Source organism: Emydura macquarii, unplaced genomic scaffold, assembly GCF_026122565.2.
Source record: "Emydura macquarii macquarii isolate MOO-44397 ecotype Brisbane River unplaced genomic scaffold, CSIRO-AGI_Emac_v2 contig_554, whole genome shotgun sequence".
Classification (NCBI taxonomy): Eukaryota; Metazoa; Chordata; order Testudines; family Chelidae; genus Emydura; species Emydura macquarii.
In genome coordinates this window covers 5,646,829-5,665,599 of record NW_027130691.1, presented here as the reverse complement: position 1 = coordinate 5,665,599, position 18,771 = coordinate 5,646,829, and the positions used below count along the sequence as shown (strand labels likewise).

Sequence of the window (18,771 nt, the reverse complement as noted above, 5' to 3'; positions counted from 1 at the left end):
AATAGGAACATTCACATGAGTGAGAGTTAAGGTCAGATCACACATCTGTGTTAGAGTGTTCTGTAAAGAGTGTTCTGTACAAATTTATTTGTATTATTGTAACACCTCTGAGCTCTAATTATGGACCAGGACCTCACCGTGCTTGTTCAGGACCTACACCAGACCAAAGATAGCATGTCACTGTTGAGCACTTTTCACAGTGAAGTTTATATCAGCACTGAACCAAAGAATTTCTCCTCCCCTGCATAAGTACCAGGCATTTGTTTTCCCTGATGATTTCTGTTGCAGGGTATAGTAATATTATGCAGCTATTTTTTTTAACATTCTATATAAAGAACTGCTCTAAGAATGTAGTTTGAAAGAGGCTTTTAAACACACACCATCTCTACAAAAATTTAACAATTTCATATCTAACGTTGAGAGTAAAGGTTGCAGCTTATTCCTGCTCTCATTGAAGTAAACAGAAAATCTTCAGTTGATTTGGGTGAGTGGCTCCTCCCTTGGTCCTGCATGTACAGGGAGACTAACTTAGTAGTTTAGTAGTTCTTATTCTATGTACAACTGCTGTGGTGCTATGAATGTTTTAAACCACAATTAAAATGCATATGGTGCAGTTCTATAAAGTAAAAAACTAGTACTGTACTAGTACATGGGAACTAGAAAGTGAGAAGCAGTGATTAGAAGGTATGTTACTTTATTTGCACGTTTTATTGGCCAAGATGAGTAAAATGCAAGAAGTAAAACAGCATGAAGTGGTAAAATATATGCTAGTAAGCTATACAGAATAGCTTAATACTTGCAGGAAAAGAAAGCAAGCTAAAATGGTAATCCTTAGCTCATGAAACGAGTTGGGTAATGCATAGTTTAAAAAGCCTCCAACTATAATAGAATGTGCAATCATTTTTATACGTAGTTCTAGTTGAACTCTGATTCCACTAAGACCACAACCATCCTTTGGGAAACAAGAGCTTTACTATTTATCCCAGGGAGAGAGAATAGCTGGAAAACAGAATGGAGTGTTAGAAGGGATGACTCTGCCATCATTCAAACTATATCACAGCCTTCCATACAGATCTATTTTAAAAGCTACTATTGGGCAACTTCTAAAACAATTGATTAATCCACATTGATACTTGTTTCAGTCAGTTTCTATGCATCACTTCTGCACTTAAATAGGATTCAATTACATATGCATTCATTGAAGACATATGCTGCCGTAAGATATGCATTTTGTGCTGGCTGGCTTTTAAAGCATTGGTAACAGTGGCCATATGATACAGTAGTGGACTTGACACAGGACTGGAAGCCAGGAACCCCTGGATTCTAATACTAGTTCCACTACAGCTTAGCTGTACGACCTCAGGCAAGTCACTTATTCTGTGCATTTTTCCCTAGCTCCTTAGCAATGGGAATCACTGGAAATTGCAGTGACATGCAGTTAGAACACAACTACTGGTATCTGTCTGTAACTACTGTCAGTAAGTTAAAACTGAAATGGGCCTACGGGACCTTTTCCTTCAGTGAATGTGTAAAAGTGGCACATTGCTCTTTCTTCCATTTTCTCACCTTTGTACAGTCTCTAAATCAATTAGAGCTTTCAAAATAGCAGCAGCAAACATTTAATTCCTTTTAAATACACATTCTGGGGCACTCACTGCTTAAAAATTCAGTCCTCAATTTAATTAGATCCATTTTTCAATTATAAAGTGTAAATATCAATTTTGCAACTGTCTGCCCTCCTACAACATGTGCATTTTCCCCACTGTCCCTCTAGCGTGTAGTGATTCTCTCTCCCCTCCTAAAAGGTTTAGTTTACAAAAAGGTAGGATATAAGCCCTACTGTTGCTACTTATATCTAGTATTTGTATTACAGTAGTACCTCCCGGCTGCAATGTGCTAGATGTTGTACAGATATTAAGAGACAGGTCCTGTCCCAAAAATCTTACAGCCTTGGAATAAACAAACAGGTGCATCTGACCCAAGCTAACATATTCAACAGTAAAGCTTGGTTGCTTAAGTTTTCAGTTATCTCCACAATCAATCCAAACCTGGCAGATGCCTGTTCATCTTTCTAATTTTGCATGCTTACTTATTTTCCTCTCTCTTGGTACCATGTATACATACAAATAGAATTTACTTGTACTGAGGCTCTCTTATGATAAACATCCTACAGGATCTCTCTGATATAAATAAAATTGTTTACATGTTTATTATAAATAAAATACAAAACAGTCAGTTTACAAGTGACCTTATGCAAAAACAAAGTGCAATATTCGTCTAGTGTAGAAAGGATAGTGTTGCTTTATACCACATGCCTACTTTCTCTTCTAGAAGTTGCAATGTATAGAACACATACCAGAATTCAACTTCTATTGCACTAATGAACAAGCACAAAGAATGGCCTTCTAGAAAAATGAAGATCTCATTCCCTGGGGACTTTCATCAATAAGCAGGACATGGAGGTATGAAAGAGAAAATATTGCATCAACAAGAGAAATAGCTATGCTTGCAATACGTAGCACAAGAAATCTACTGGACCTTTATGCTCCTGTTCACTTCTTCAGTTGTTTGCTCCCAATTTGCAACTAGAGTTACCCACTCTTCTGGCTCTTCTCACATACTTCAGTTTCCCCTGTACACTGACTTCCCTAACAGGGATTCCGATGGTTTCCTCCTCCTGTACATAGCAGGATTCTGTTCAGTGAAGGCAAGCTCTAGAGCAAATTGCTTATGATCCAATAAGCATTGCTTTATCAAGTTATAACACATACTAATTAAAGAAAGACCACTGCATTTGTTTCCATTTTACTTTTGTTCTGGTTCTCATTTATATTTAAATCACCTCCTTGCATTCTCCATGATCTGTACATGTGATATCTTTTGATGGATCCAGCTGAATAATACTGTGTTATGTAATCTTGCAAACACAATCACAGGACCACAGTTAGTGTGTGTGTAATTGTGTTGTATAAAGTCCAATGAACAGATAACAAAACAGGAGGGAGGGAAGAGGTGGGACTTGTGTAAAAACAGGCAGGCATGTAAAGCAGACTTAAGTAAACATTTTATTTGTGAAAGAGGCTTCTGCAATAAGCTAACAGACTTGGGAAATCTAACCTCAGCAAAGGTGGGGTGGAAGATTACAGATTTTTTTTTTCCCAATAAGCCTTCCTACATGAGGCATCAATGATGTCCACAGTCCCTCTTGCATTATAACTGTTTCACACATAATTTGTCTGAAGTAATAAACTATTAGGGGCAGACACTACACTGAAGTTAGGCCAAGTGAGTCTGGCACTTCTTCTAACACATTTTGTAAAGTGCCATGCATTGAATTGGGTAAACAACAGAAACAAAGAGCTCTCCAGGAACTAGTGATCTTGGTAAACAATCCAGAATCAGGAGCCACTCTCACAGTTAAGCTAGATCAAAAGTTACATAGGCAGAGTGGTCCTTCTGAAAACAACTTCCCATTCTTCACTTCTCTAAAATTATTCCTTTCCGGCTTCAGCAGACCTGTAAAAGCCAATCCAAATCCATGCCTCATTAGAGTTATACAGTAGGCAAAGTCTACTAAGTTTTGCACAGAATTTGAGACAGCAACATTTTGAGTGGAACACAGGTGCTTTTAGAGGATCCCCATTTGTTTACTTACCTCATTTTAGGCTAATTTTACCTTCAATATAATTCTCACCTTGACGTGACTCAAAAGTGTATTTTCTTCTGTGGAAGTGTCCTGCCCTGGGGAAAGAGTGATATTTAAAAGGATTAACATACTTGCACAAATAGAAGGATGATGTACAATGTACTACAGTGCAAGCTGCACTAAAGTCCCATTTACAACAGGTAACCCTCAGTCTTTAGTGACCACTTTAAATACCTTTATTTTGGCTTTTAAAGAGTAGGGAACCCTTTTTATTGAGTCCTTAGAGGGAATGCATAGGACAGGCTTCACTATAGATTTTGCAATGTTGCATTATTTGAAGCATTTTCGATTTAGCCAGCATACATTAGTCATTTACATAACATGTTAATTACCTTGGTACATGATTTAGGTAGTAACCAGTATCATAGGACCCCTATTTAATAAATTGAGTTAAGGTGTGTCAGGCTAATGTTACTGTTTTTGTTCTTTTTGGACTTCTCTTTCAAATCTAATGTATATCCCACTCTCCAGAGTTTATGTCGTAATACATGTTTCCCTTCAGTAAAGTTATTCTGTCTTGCAAATATCTGATACAATTTCAGCTGTGGTTCATTTTCATATTTAAAGCACTCAATATTCTATTAATATATACATATTACAACCAGTTTAGATTACTAAATGTTACATTAATAACTACAGGATAGCAGTTACCACACGACTGATGCACTGAAAATACTGCAGAGATTTCATTTAAAAATGCATGTAAGCATATTTAAGAATCGTCTTATTAATATTGATTGCATTTCACTATTATAAATGCTCTAAGTATACTGTTCCAAAAATGGAGCAAACTGATATAAAATTTGCAATCCAGTTACACGTCATGTGGGAGATGTTCTCCTCCCAGAGGTGAATTCAATGCTTGCAAAAACTGTCAAATTGACAGCCCTGGAGACTGAAGTACCCTGTTCATCAACAGAATAAATACAGCACAGGCAACAACAATTCAAACTTCTCTACACTGCCCCCACCAGCATCCATCAACCCTGTTCTAAAGTGATCACTTCTAGGGGCAAGAGGATAATCCAGAAATACAATATCTGTCTCCTGCTGAGAAGGGGACTAGGTGGGATAACTGTTTCAGTAGTTTTAGTAAAAAAGTGTTCACTGACATATGGCGTGCAGGCCACTAAACAACTGACAATCAGTTTACATTGCTTCTCACTTGACCTGGATTTGAACTAGTGACCAAAAGATTATGAGATCTGTATCCCATTAGCAGACATCTGAGGTATCCTTTTCCCTAACAGAGGATATTATAAACACAAACTCCATAGTTTTAGAGTTCTGAGACAATAAAACAGCTGTTCACAGAACTGACAAATCCAACAGCATGTTTATGAACAGTACATTTGTCATTTAGGATAATAGAAGAGTAAACCTCCTAATGCCAGATAACATGCACAGCAAATTCATACTGGCTACAGTCATTATATCTTTCTCTTCTGAAACAGCAAGTACTAGTCACTACTGAAAGCAAGCTACTGGTCTGATTGATCTATTGATATCGTAACAAATGCAATGGCTTCCCCTCAATACAATAAAAACAAACCAAAAAACAAATCGAATAAAAAGACACTGGGCAAAGATTACCCGTTTTTAAGTATAGTGTTAACCTGTCAATTCAAATTTGTTCTCATTCAAAATTATACAAGAGTTGCTTTTTTAAACTATTCCCTTTTGACTTATATTAGCTTTTAAATGCTGCACTTCTGGTATGTTCTTGCTGCTGCTGCCCATATAGATATGACTGAGAATCTTAATTTCCAAATAACTTTCAGGATGACATTAATCAAAACTATGCAAAGGTCAGTATATTGTTAGACTAGACCCTTTTAAAGACACATGCATGTATGTGTGGAATCTTTCTAGCTTTGTCTTTCATGTCTGCTCAACAATTGAGATGTTTCAAGACTTTGAAATAATTTTTGATGTATTATCTCTACTTGAGTCCATCTACAAAATGCAAGGTGGGCTTTTTACCCCAGAAATCACCTATCATGTTAGTTGCTCAGTTTTGCTGAGACACTGTTTTCTTGATATTTTGAAATTTGTATTTGTATTATGTGATGGGTGTGGCATAGGAACCTAGATTACTCATTCATTTTAATGAGCTCTAATAACAATTGCTATGAGGTAAGTATGGTGTGAACAGACACTGATCAAGTTTTCCCACATCCCTCTGCCAATGGGATTCAATTCTGACTTGCAGCACCCCTGCTATTCTAGCCTTGATGCTCTTTTCAGCAGAAACTATAGAAACATTAGACATGATTGCCAGTAGGAAGTAAGAGAATCCACACTCATTTGTATCCCAAATTACTACATAGAAATCCAGGTCTTAAAACTAAATGCCATGTGCTGCCCCTTCTCCCCCCTCATAGAACAGTTGAAAAGTTGCATTAGAAAACATGTTACTATCAAAATATAATTGGCCAAATCCAACTTTAATATAGCTCTAGTGACTTCAAGGGAAAGTGGACCAAACATGAACTTAGCCCACTGCTTCTGCTCAGACATAGTAATGCAAAGGAGCCTTCTCAAAGCAGTAAAATGCTGAATATATTACCCATAAAATTATGGCAATTTAAGACCTGAAGTGACTATTAGAATGAAAAAAATTAGCTATTGTTGATTTATTAGCTGTTCTGAGATTGGCATGCATGCACATCATCTTCCCTGTCATTTTGAGTTTGATTAAAAAAAAAATCAATGTTAACTTACTGTTTCTTTTATTTTTTTCCATTCTCTATTTTAAAGCAGATTCATGGAAGCAAGGCCTGAAGCACAAAAACAAAATCTCATATTTCTAATTTGGTTTTGGACTGATCAGCCAGCTGTTAAAAATGGCTCAAAGGACTTATTGTGAACTATACTGTATACATGTTGTTAAAAGGCTAAATAGTGTTAAAGGTCTGTTTAAGCATAGTTCAAACAATTTTAAACTTCATGTGCTAGTAAATAAAATACATATGCCTATAAAAGTAGGACACATCACGTTAAAAGAAAATAATTTCACAAGTGCTATAAAATGTCTTCCAGGTGTGGGAAGCGGCAAGTAAATGTTCAAGGCATAAGTGTCTCAACACATCTAAGGTGTGTACATTGTAGGTCTTGATTACCTCACCCTGTCCTGTATTATTTGCATGTGAGTCAGGCAGCACCAGCCCTCTGAATGGCTAATATGGATTCTGGTGATAATGTTTGACAAGTTTGCAAACCCAGTGAAGCACTACTCCAAGAGAAGACCTATAAAAACAAAACTCTGTAACCTGCAGTTTCACATGGGCAGTACATTTATCTCCACCTATTTGGGAGAGGAAATGACTATGTAAATTCTCTCCTTTCTTGTTCTATAATGTTGTATTCTAACTTTTCCCTCAAGGCAAAGTTCAGAAACAAACCAACCACCCAGTTTGGAACATTTTAATGTAGTACAAGTGCTTACTTATTATTACTGCTTTCCACAGCTACACAGTCCAATCATAGCATTAACAAATTCAAACAAACCAGCACTTCTCTTCCTACTTTGTCCTCTCCAATAAAGAAAATCTTCCAGAATGGCATTTTATTTATATACAGAAACACACTAACTCAGCCCAATCTTTCTAACTTGAAAAAAACCTTTCATTGTAAAAATATTTTGAAGTATTTCAAATTGAAAACTATTTCACGCTTCAAAGGGTGGTCTGGAAAGCTTACATTGCTACTGCTTATTCTGTACCTGTTCTGTGGGTGGAGGACTGTGGGCTCCAAAGCTGCCTGTTAGCACTTTTCACCAGTATTTGTTAAAACAAATTAATATTAGTATCCGAGTTTATTTCTTCCTCTTTTTGAAAAAGCTTCTTATAGTCTTGAAAATAAAAGTTGCTTCCTCTATTCTTCTCTCTTATTTGGCCACTGATTCCCTCCCCATCCCTGCATTTACATAGCACAAACCTACCACCAAGCACTGATCGATATGATTAACTAAGCTTTGGGTAGCTAGCTAAGTGCTTCTTCTGCTGGCAGTGCTGCAATAAGGCCCAGCTAACCCATCCGTAGGTCCTTCATAAAAATGTTTTTAAAACCTTAGTGATAAAAAATGGTAGATTAAAGAGAATTTAGGAATTGCTTGTAATCCAGAAGACATTTTCCAAAATTATCACAATTTTATATCTAAACTACTTAAGTAACTACTTAAAATAACTAATAGTTAAAAATATTTTATGGCAAAGTACAAGTACAGAGGTTTCTTAAACTACACTCATTCTCATTTTAAATTAATATTTCCAAATATGTATACCAATCAACATAGCTGACAAAACAAACCAACCAACATCCAAATGAACTAAGTTTTCATGTAGCTGTGGTAACATGTTTCTTCTTGGAACCTTAATGCTTGAGAATCAACCATTTTTTAAAATATTTATATGAAAACTCATTTATTAAACCTCTGTACACAAGAATGAACAGGTATGTACAGCAAGTTTACATAAAGAATGATGTTACAAAAGATAGAAGTGGTGCTTAAAAATTGATCCACGTAAACAATTTATAAAAAATATCCGAAATGGTGAGGAAAATTCTGGTAATCCCTGATTATGCCCATCTGATTGCCAGGATTTTTAAAGTGGAACATTTTAAAACGTTAGCATTTTTTAAAACTGTAATATATTAAACTTATCTACAGGATAATTAGCAAAATGTAGAAAGAGCAGACTAATGTACAAAGGACTGATAAAAACCACCATTCCACCTGAAGCTAACCAGTCAAAGATAGTAGAAATTGTAACCAAAATATTAAACAGCAACTCACGACTCATTGTTTTAAGAGTTTCATGTATCACAGAGTGTAAAACATGCTGAACAAATAAATCAATAGTCCTTTCACCCCTTAGTGGAAGGTTTTGTGTTAGTCAAGTTCTCCTATATTGAATGGTCAACATTGGTCCTGGTCAAATGGAAGCCCTGTATGGATTAAAAAAAATAAAATAAAAAAACCTCTAGGGAAGAACGCAGAAGGAGAATTATTATTTGTCCACACTTAATAACCAAAGTTTTCCCAAAAGGGCACATGAGATTATCCAATTTGGTGGATAATATAAGTTTCTTTTGGGACACCATAAAACTACAAAGGAAGACCAATTAATCTGAAGCCTTTTTGTTTTTTTGCTGGTTTCTTGGGGAATTCTTTAATACACTTCTTATTCGAAGATAAACACCAGTTGATTCTGCCATATTTTCAAACTCAAATGGTGTTATTCCTGCAGCAAACTTGCTCATGTCAGGAACAGGATTTGAATTTCTTGTAGATGATTCAGCACTGGTGACCACATGAGTAACACCTTCATTTCCTCCATTGTTAACCTCACATTTTGAGCCTGTAATGCTGTTCCCCAGCATGCCTTCAGAATCCACAGGATCAGTGTCATCTTCCTTCAAATCAAGCAATCCAGCCCCTGAATTAGGCCCGCTTTTAGAATGTTCAGTTCTAGATATCTGCACACTAGTATGTGAAATCCCAATTTCCATTGCAACCAGCTTCTCAGATGTTCTTCCTTCTGGAATAATGTCCAGTTCATTCCTAGATGGTGATGATGTAACAGAGTTTCCAGTTAAAGGTGTATCAGCAGGTATATCAGAGTCACTGTTTGTACTGTCTGCCTGTTCAAGTGCAGCCCAAATCAATCGCTGCTGCTCCTCAAGTTCTTCTAAGGTCAAAGTATCTTCATCCATGGCTGAATCCCCCGCTCTTGTCTGAGCAGAATCATTGGAAGTAGTTGATGCTGGAGTACTCCTGGGAAGAGAGGCAGTTGGGGCTGGAGGCTGAGGAGATGTGAAGTTGGGTGGAGTACGTGGAGGAGTTCCCCGTGGCAATGGAGGAGGAGTTGCAATCAGTGGAGATCCGGGTGGCAGTGGAGGTTGAAACTGAAAACTATCATAGGCTAGAGAACTGTGCGGCATTTCCAAATCTAAAATTAGAAGATTAAATAAATCTTCATTAGTAGTACTGAGGCTTTAATTCCTATCTTACCTTACTTCTTTTAATCAGATTTCAAATCTAAAATGTATTCTTTGGTTAAAAGGTAGTCAACTTGTGTTCTCAGCCTTTTGAACCCAAGCATCAACATATGGAAAAATACAGCCATATCAGCTGAAAACCCTGCCATACCGACTCTGCCATTTTACATTTCAGAGGAAACCCTGATGGCCATTTTAGAATCTTTAAAAGCTGCATTTTTAAATGTTCTTAAATATGGATAATACTGAAAGTAATTTGAAGGCAAATCTTAAAAGATTTTAGATCCAAGATGTGTGGAAATTCCCTCCTCAGTCTGAGGGAATTGAGAAGGGCCGCTGGGAGAACTGCTATAGAAGATACGTTAAATTTGACTTCTTAGAATGTTTAAAGAACAAAGTTTTCTGCTCCCTTTAACAGCCATTCAGCTTTCCTCATTCTAATTCCTCCTAAAAATCTCACTTCTGCTGCAATGCCCCCACGTTGCAAGAATGTAACAATAATGAAAAAAATTGAATTTAGCTCCTTCCTCTGAATTTTCTATTACATTTTATCTTTGTTTCTTTTAAACTGTTAAGTCTTCAGAGCAGACAACTCTCTCTGGGCCTTATTCAGGGTCAAACACACTGTTGGTGCTATATAAACAGTATTTTTGTTTTTACACATCAGCCCTTCAAATTTATTATTTTAGTATATCTAGAATATCTGTAAATAGTAAACTAGAGAATTCCCTGGAGGGCAGACCCAGTAGATTAAGTCCAGCAAAAAAATCTAGAAAAACAAATTGTTTAATTTATTATTTAGATTTTGACTAACAGCTTCCTTATATGGTATATTAATATACAACACTAAAATGTTTTATCTTGGAGAACATAAATTTAATCCTGTTTCTATGATGGGACTTCAGGTAAAATGTATTATTTTGAAATATGTAATTTCCCACCCCCTAATTTTAAAGTGGATTTAGAAAAGTACAAGAATGACAGCCCAAGACTAAATCGTTTATCCACAAAGCAGGTAGTTGCAGTACAAGATCCTTAGTCCTCATTTCTAATCTGTGTCATTTCGGTGTCTCTTAGGTACTTATATGACTCGCATTACTGTAGTATCAAAGAACCGCTCACTAATGTATTTATTCTCACAACATCCTTCTGGGGTAGGAATATTATAATCCTCATTTTAGAAATGGAGAACTGAGTCAGAGAAGATAAGTGACTTGCCAAAGATCACACTGGAAATCTGTGATGGGAGATCTGGGGTCAAGTCTTTCCTCTAAATCCCAGGCTATGTACCCAAATCACTGGATAATTCTTGTTCCTTCTCTCAATTCTAAGGGTGAAAGGCAATTTAATTTGTATGCCCACTCTCCTGAAAATACCAACAAAGGCTTCAATTGTAGTGAGAATACCTGTCAACCAAAAATTTGGATGGGACCAACTCATGTTTCTGTGGATTATTCGGTGCCCGAAATAAAAGTGGTCACTATTGACCTGATTTAGATTGGGAGTAGCTACCTAAAGATTCCACTTCTCTTGGGCGGAGCTATAGTCCTCACTCTTAAAACACCAAGAGTGAAATACTTTGAAAGAATGTTGGTAAATTACCAAAGGCCCAACTGTAATCCAAAATAATGCAAGCATTTGAGAAATATGGTTAGTTCTATACATTAGTAGTACAGTTAAAATATCATGCAATATATGTAGATAATGTGTCAGTAATTCAGCACTAATTGCAATACTGATAATTTCAATGCTAACATGGTTCACATTTCACTACATAGTAAAGAGTGAGTTACTTTGAAAGTATAAAATAAAAATTGCAAAAAAGCAAAACTATACCGGAATCCATGTCCATGTCAGCTGCTGATACTGCTGAATTGTCTCCTTTTAGCTTCTTTGAATTGTGAGAGCTTGACTGATATGCAGACCTTTTACTGCTAGATTTTGGACTTGGCTGAGGAAAAGTTAGCCAGGAAAACAAAAAACAAATTAGAATTATAAAGGTGCTGCCTTATATCACATAATAGTAATATTCCCTGCTACAAAAATACTAATTAAAATGCTCAATGATTATGTCAAATTGATAGAGCCCATTTTGTAAACAAAACACTGAGGTTGTCAGAGAAACTTGAGAGGTTTAATGTAGCTGAATGAAAAACCAGTAATCTTATTTAGTTCTTCAGTGGTGAAGGAGAAAGGGATTTTGTCTGCATCCCTATCAGAGCCTCAAGAACACTCCTTTTCTCCATGCTAACACCCCCAGGTCTCACGAAGCCACCATGCCATGTGAACGGGACATTCCCTTTGTAGCAATCTCATAAAAACTCTTTTTTAATCATCATCTATAGATCTCAATGCTTTACTCTCAACCCCAATAAAAAGTCTCATCAACTGTAATATACTTCCAGCTCAGGAAACAGGAGACTGAAACCTGAAATGAAACCTACTGAATTAAACCTACTGTTTTCTGCTTCAAGAAGGAAGCAATACTAGCTTGGAGTTAAACAGCTACATTAAGGTCTCAGAGAACCCCCGGCAGGGTTGTCACATATATCCCTCAAACATAGCATTATTAGACTGTTCAACTACGAGACATCTGGAAAGCATGCCTATGATAAACTATAAAATGCACCTTTTTATATATTAGAGAAGTATTCAATTCAGATATAGTCCGTGCAAAATTAAAAAAAAAAACTTCGGTATATATGTAAATGATATATATCTAAATATATCCAAACCAAGAATGTGAACCAGAGTCTTTTAGCACTGGGTTTAGTATATGATCAGATAAAGACTAAAAGTCTAAGTTGTTCAATAAAATGGCACTTTTTGACATTGAACAGGTGGCCCGAAAGATTAAAAAGATATGGACAAGAGTATTGGTCTATTCAGAGGGCTACCCCCTATTCTTCTGAACTGTTTTTGGCTATTGTACTGATGAAAACCTCAGGACTTCACTCCAAAACCCAATACCCTCTATTAGTCGTCTTTGGCCAAAGTTGGAGGTATAAGCAACAGACCATTGACAACTGGTAACTGGTTACACAGAAATACAAGATTTTTCCAATTTTTCACATCCAAATATAACTCAGAAATATATTCACCGCCTGAAAATTAGAAAGGTAGCTAGCAAAAACATCCTTCTGTTGAGATGGTTGCATAGGTATGGAACCAAATATCCTCCATTCCTACAGGAAAAACAAAGCAAAACAGAAATAGCTTGACATTCAGTAAATTATGGCTAATAATGCACATGCAACTATAAACATACATGATGGGGACTGAGATTAGTAAATGTTCCGATCAGAAATTTGTCTAACTGGAGGGAAGGAAGAACCCTAAATATGAATTTTTGGCAAAAAGATGACCTCTATTCCAACTTGCAGATGTAAATATCTGCTCACAGAGCTATGATTGGGCGAGAAACCACAGCACCACTTTAATAAGATTAGCTATTTTGTTGCAAACCCCCTACTCAAAGTTTGTAGTGTGGCTATTAAAATTTTCCTCAGGATGAAAAATGAACATAAAGAGCTACACCTTGAACAACGTCTTCCTGATTATTCATAATAATTATGCTAAAAACTGACAATACATTCAAAGTAAAGAAAACTGAGGACAAACTACATTAAGAGGCCACTCACCACCAGACAGAAAACAATATAAGGAATAGAAAATTCTCTAAGGCACCTTTCAACAACAAGGTTCTAACAGAGTGCCTATTTAACTGGTTTCTTGATCTGCCCCATTTTGTCCAAGTGTTGGAAGATGCATTACTGAACTTGTGCTTCTCAGTTTCTCAGAGAGATTCTTTTGATGTAGTTTTTGCTTAGCAAAATTAAAGATTATATGGTATAGTGCTGCCATGGTAACATTCACATTTCAAGAACACTTTTTTCATTCAGAAAATTTAGATTCATATTAGTAATGTGTATTCAGCTTTGTTTTGAAAAATATTGGTATTTAAGTGAAAATTTGAATACCAGCATAAGTACAGTATCATATGCTCCTGTCTCATAGCAGAAATAAGCAGCATTATACATTAATAGCAGCCTCCTTGAGGTTTACTAGCATCAGCAAAAGTCCAGATAGACCAGTTATTGGACAGGTTTCTTCAGAGAGCCTCATGAACTTTTAAATACTTTTAAAAAAAATCTCACAAATAATGGATAATTGAAAACAAACTCATTTGCAGTTGACCATCAAGGTTTAAATATCTACAAGAAGATAACATTTTGTTTTATAACACCACGCCTGTTGTGGGTGGCATATACACTTACATCTGAGATCCCACTTGGAGTAGAAATATTAAAACCCGGATAGTTTATCAACTTAGAGACATCATAAGTGACACATTTGTTTTGTTGCTGGGATCTTTCATCCTCTGTTTCACCACCAATAGCATCTATAACACAGTATCATGAATGTTAATATTGCTGTGTAAGAATGTTACAGAAAAAGTTGCAGCAGAAAGAAGACATGTTGCAAAGTAGAAATACAATTTAGAGAAAAGGTTTATAGTCAATGTAGCAGGAATACAATGGGCAAATTCTCTAATTAGATGTGTGGACACAGCTTCCACTGAAGTCCTAACTAAAGCGAGGGCAGTATTCTGACTTTACTGTTGATAGCCTTCCAGAACTCAGCCCTAGAACATTACATCTCTTGTTCTTGTGTTCTTTCCAGTCAGGGACTTAAGACAGATCTAGAAATCACTCCTCTCTTTTGCTGGCTGTGGGAGTCAGTTTTCATTACCTCAAGGCAGTGGCGTACCTTGGGTGTCCGGCATCTGGGGGCCACTATTTGAGAGAGAGAGAGAGAGAGAGGGAGAGTGTGTCTGCAGGCCCATTTCCCACACTCCTCCCCCACTGTGGGTGTGGCATGAGCGGTGGCAGTGGTGTACCGAGGGGGCCATGCTCCCGGGTGCTGGCCTGCGGGGAGTGCCGGCCGGCCCCATCTCCTTGGAGCCGCTCCCCACTGACATCCCCTGTGGCCGCACCAACCTGGCCCCTCCGTCGGGGAGTGGGAGAGGAGCAGATGCTCCCGGGATGGGCAGGAGAGGCAGACTGCCTGGCCCCTGCACAGTCGGGATTCCTGCAGCTCCCGAGAGGCACCCAGTGCCTGGGCTGAGGTGTCAAGTTGGCACGGCCAATGGGAATGTCAGGGGGGACAGCTCTTCCAAGGAGAGCCCGGCCAGCACCCACCCCAGGTGGGTGTCTGGGGGCATGCCCGCCCTCGGTACAACATTGCCTCAAGGAATTGGCATAGCTAGGGCAGATGAGGGAAGAAGAGAGTGGCACACTAGACAAGAGAGTAAAGAACCAGCTTTTCTTATCCTAGTTCCATTGACCCCGGTAATGTTCCAATACTGTTCTCTTTGGGGTATCTCCTTAATAGTGAGATACTTCAGGAGACCTCAGACTATCCTGGGGTGGCTATGTGGACAAAAGTTTCTCCACAACAAGGAAGTTGAACAAGAAAAGAGGAGAAGGGGGAATAGGATTAATATTTTCAGAATATCCATATAGAAATTACAGCTTTCTTGCCGCCAGCCACTAAATTAAAATAAGTACTAAAATGCAGATTTTCTCATGAGGTTTCATCAAGAAGCACCACAGTTCAAAGTTTTAAAACCATCTAAAATACTTGATAAACTAGGAACTTCCTCCATCTATTTTTTAATACACTCAGAACTGAACAATTTAACCAAGGTAGGCACAGAGCAACAGAGTCCGGAGAAACAAATATATAAGACTCTGGCAGAACTTTATATGTGGATGTGGTTAATGAACCATTAACCAAGAACATGAGCATGAAATGGAGTGCTAGGGGATACAATTTAATCTAAGTAAGCAAGAATAGCAAGGTTACTTAAAGTTTTACAATAAATGCTGAAGTGTATGCAAAGCCTGTGTAAGGAGAGTGGATAGGAGAAATGTGCTAACGATTTGTGCAAGTCATAGGCTTTATTGATGCAGTCTGGACCAACTGAACTTTCTTTGGACCATGAACTTGAAGAGCAACTGATAAAACAATAATGCTGTCACTCTGAAGAGAAAAAATAATTAATCTTTTCTATCATCTTATATACCTCTGAATCAGGTAATGCAAGTGACAGGAAATCAGGAGATTATCTTGAATCATTGCTATTAACTGTGGGGATGGTGAATAATCAGCATTAAAATGTAACGAATTGGCCAACTATTCAGTAATAAATTGGTTTTTTTGACAGAGAAGAGAATTTGTGGTTTGATATATGCTCTAGACAAAACTGAGTGAATGGCCAAATAGATCTTTGAGTCCTTTGTTTAAGTTAGAGAAGTTTATATATAAATAAGAGAGGGTATAAAAGAGTAATAATATAGAAGTAATTACGGAACTTTGAGGAATGCTAGTGTTTTCTTTCAAAAGGCTCAAATAAAGCAATTTAAACTATGATCTAATCAAAAAAGTGTGACCAAGCAAGAGCATGTCTGACAGTAGAATATATATGAAATTTAAATGGCTTTACACAAACTCCATTGTCTGTCAGAGGTTTAAAAGACAGTGAGATCTAATGGACAAAATCCTTTCAACCATGTGATTAAGTCATTTCAGAGAGACCAGAGCTGCTTCATTGTCATAACATGGCTAGGTGACAAGCAATATTTTAAAGTATGACTGGAGAAACTAAGTGAAAAATTGGCTGATGGAAGTCTTATCCTTTCCTGTAAGGTGCACATTTGATGCAGGAAGAAAACAGCTACCTGAAAACATGAAAACTTCTTGAGCAGGACCACAACCTTTGGTATTTTTTGGTGAATTCTACTGATAAGCATGATGATAGCTATAATACTAACTTGATAGTTTAGCACTGGTAGTTTTCTTGGGAACCAAAACAGTCAAGAGTCCAGGACTTAAAGGTGGCCTGAAGCCTCAACACAGCAAAGACCAATTTTAAATGTGTCCAGATCACAAGTTAACACAGGTGAAGGGTCCTTTTAGGGTGTAGGATTTGATTTATGGAAACATATATTAATGCAAGCCAATCAGATGAAAAGATTTATAAAAACAAGCCTGTTGTAAGTCAGACTAATGATACTAAAGATATAGTTAAGAGTTACTAAGTATGTTTGTTTCATATACAATATTAAGACATTATTAAAGCGGAGTAATAATTTAACTGCTGCTTTTTGAAAGGCAGGACAGTAGAGGGGAAAAACCAGTGATTAAACTGCAGATTCTACAGAAAATTGTAGAATTTTTAACTGTCTTTAAACTACCATTTTCAGTTTATTAATTTCCTTACCATCTGCATAGCAGCAGGAATACATAAAGCAATATATTCATTTTCAGGGAAACCTCATTACCTAAACATCTCAGAACAGCAGAGATACAGCATCCAAAATTGTGCTAAGTATTTAGATAATTAGAGTTGTGAATAAAATGAGATTTAAGAGTTTTGTATTAGAGGAACATATCCAAAAATGTGGATAACCAGAGTTCAGATAATCATTGTTTACCAGTATTTATTTAAACTTACAACACCTATCCTGAGTGGCCCGTTACATAACTAAAGAGACAAGATAAGCTTCAAAATGGAAAATACAAAATGGACTGCTCATACCAGAGAAAATGCTGTTATGTGAGGGCTACTGCAGTGATCTCGATCCATGCATTCCCCCAAAAGCCCAAGAAAAATTAAAAACAAAAAACAAAACCCCCCCCAAAAAACTTAGGTTTGGAGCATGCCCTAAAATGGAAGCTCTGGCACTCCAAGAAAAGATTATAAATCCAAGCTCCAGTACACCAAGATCAAAGCCAGTACCAGAGTCCAGGACCATTCAGAAATACTGGCTTGTCATCAATCCACTCCTTTTTAAATTCAGGGTGGCGCATGTGTGTTAAGTCACATGCCTCTGCTGACAATTGTATGAAAATGCCAAGATGTTCATATCGGGTCATCTCCCCCACGGGAGAATGGGAAAACAGGTGAGAATAAACAAAGTAATTCTACTGCAACCTTTATTGTTTTAATGCCATCTCTCTCATTGACTGATGGCAATTACAATCCACAGTCAATGCCAAGCAACGGGCAAACTTGTATACTCAGAGTTCAGTAGTTTCATTCTTTCAGCAGAAAGGGAATGTGTTACCTCTATAGTCACTTAGGCTTTCCTAGCTGGATACAACTTACCTTTTCCATCATAAAGTGCAAGTCCTGAATCCTCCAGTTCAGCCTCTTTGAGCCAACCCGGGGGGTAACCCAACTGGCGCATGCGATATATAAACGGAGGAAGACTGTTATCTGTGACACCAAGTGCATCTTGGAGTTCTTCACTAGGTAGAAAACAGGAATACCAAAACTCAAAAATAATCTTCCTATGATCATTGTCATTCATTTTAAGACTTTAGGGTATTTATTATTTAAGATTAAGATACTCCGTTACAAAAGTCTCTAGTTATAAAAAGCAAGATAGTCACCTTCTAGAGTAAATAAAATTAAAGTGGTTTCATTTGTATACCTTGCACAGTTAATCCCTTGGAATATGTATTTGAATTATTATATTAGATGCAGAACTACATTAATGTTAAAGATTACAAAGTTAAATGACAAGTCATGAAATTAGAAAGCTAAAGTTCACATTCCAAAGTTAACTTGCCTATACAATGCAAATAAATGGATGATGTCTAAATCTAAACTCTTAGAAAATTACCTCTACTATGAGAGCCACAATTCATTTCTGGATTTGTGCACTGAAATTCATAACCTTTAAAATAACGTACATAGGAAAAAACATGCTTCCTGTAAAGCTAAATTAAACTGAAGTGCTATCTTCTTGTTAATTGTGATAGCCATATTTTATATAGAAAAAAAGTTTGTTTTTTTTAAATTAAAAGCTTAAAATTTCCTGAATCCAGCATGAACTGTTCATGACCCTAAAAAAAGGTCACAGGAGCCACAAAAATATTTGTAGTCTCCCTCATTAAAAGACTAACCTGAGGATTCAGCACATGTCATTACCGGGTCCCTAGATCAGGGAAAACATTGGACAAGGTAGAATTCACTAGGATTAATGGGGAAA

General features: G+C 37.0%; 1 protein-coding gene across 2 annotated transcripts in view; it reads right to left on the bottom strand.

The window, feature by feature from the left end:
• Positions 1-283: 283 nt before the first annotated feature.
• The window catches only part of ZCCHC8 (zinc finger CCHC-type containing 8), a 30,584-nt gene continuing 12,096 nt past the window's right edge, over positions 284-18,771 (bottom strand). The window contains exons 10-16 of one of the 2 annotated variants that reach the window (XM_067539572.1): positions 17,883-18,025; positions 13,987-14,111; positions 12,811-12,894; positions 11,546-11,660; positions 9,061-9,660; positions 3,695-3,741; positions 284-506 (exon numbers count right to left, since the gene is read on the bottom strand). In XM_067539572.1, coding sequence (XP_067395673.1) covers positions 411-506; positions 3,695-3,741; positions 9,061-9,660; positions 11,546-11,660; positions 12,811-12,894; positions 13,987-14,111; positions 17,883-18,025 — 1,210 coding nt within the window. In that variant the 3' untranslated portion in view covers positions 284-410. Of the gene's footprint in view, positions 507-3,694; positions 3,742-4,983; positions 9,661-11,545; positions 11,661-12,810; positions 12,895-13,986; positions 14,112-17,882; positions 18,026-18,771 lie in introns of those variants that run through there. The other variant, XM_067539571.1, reaches the window with a different exon arrangement.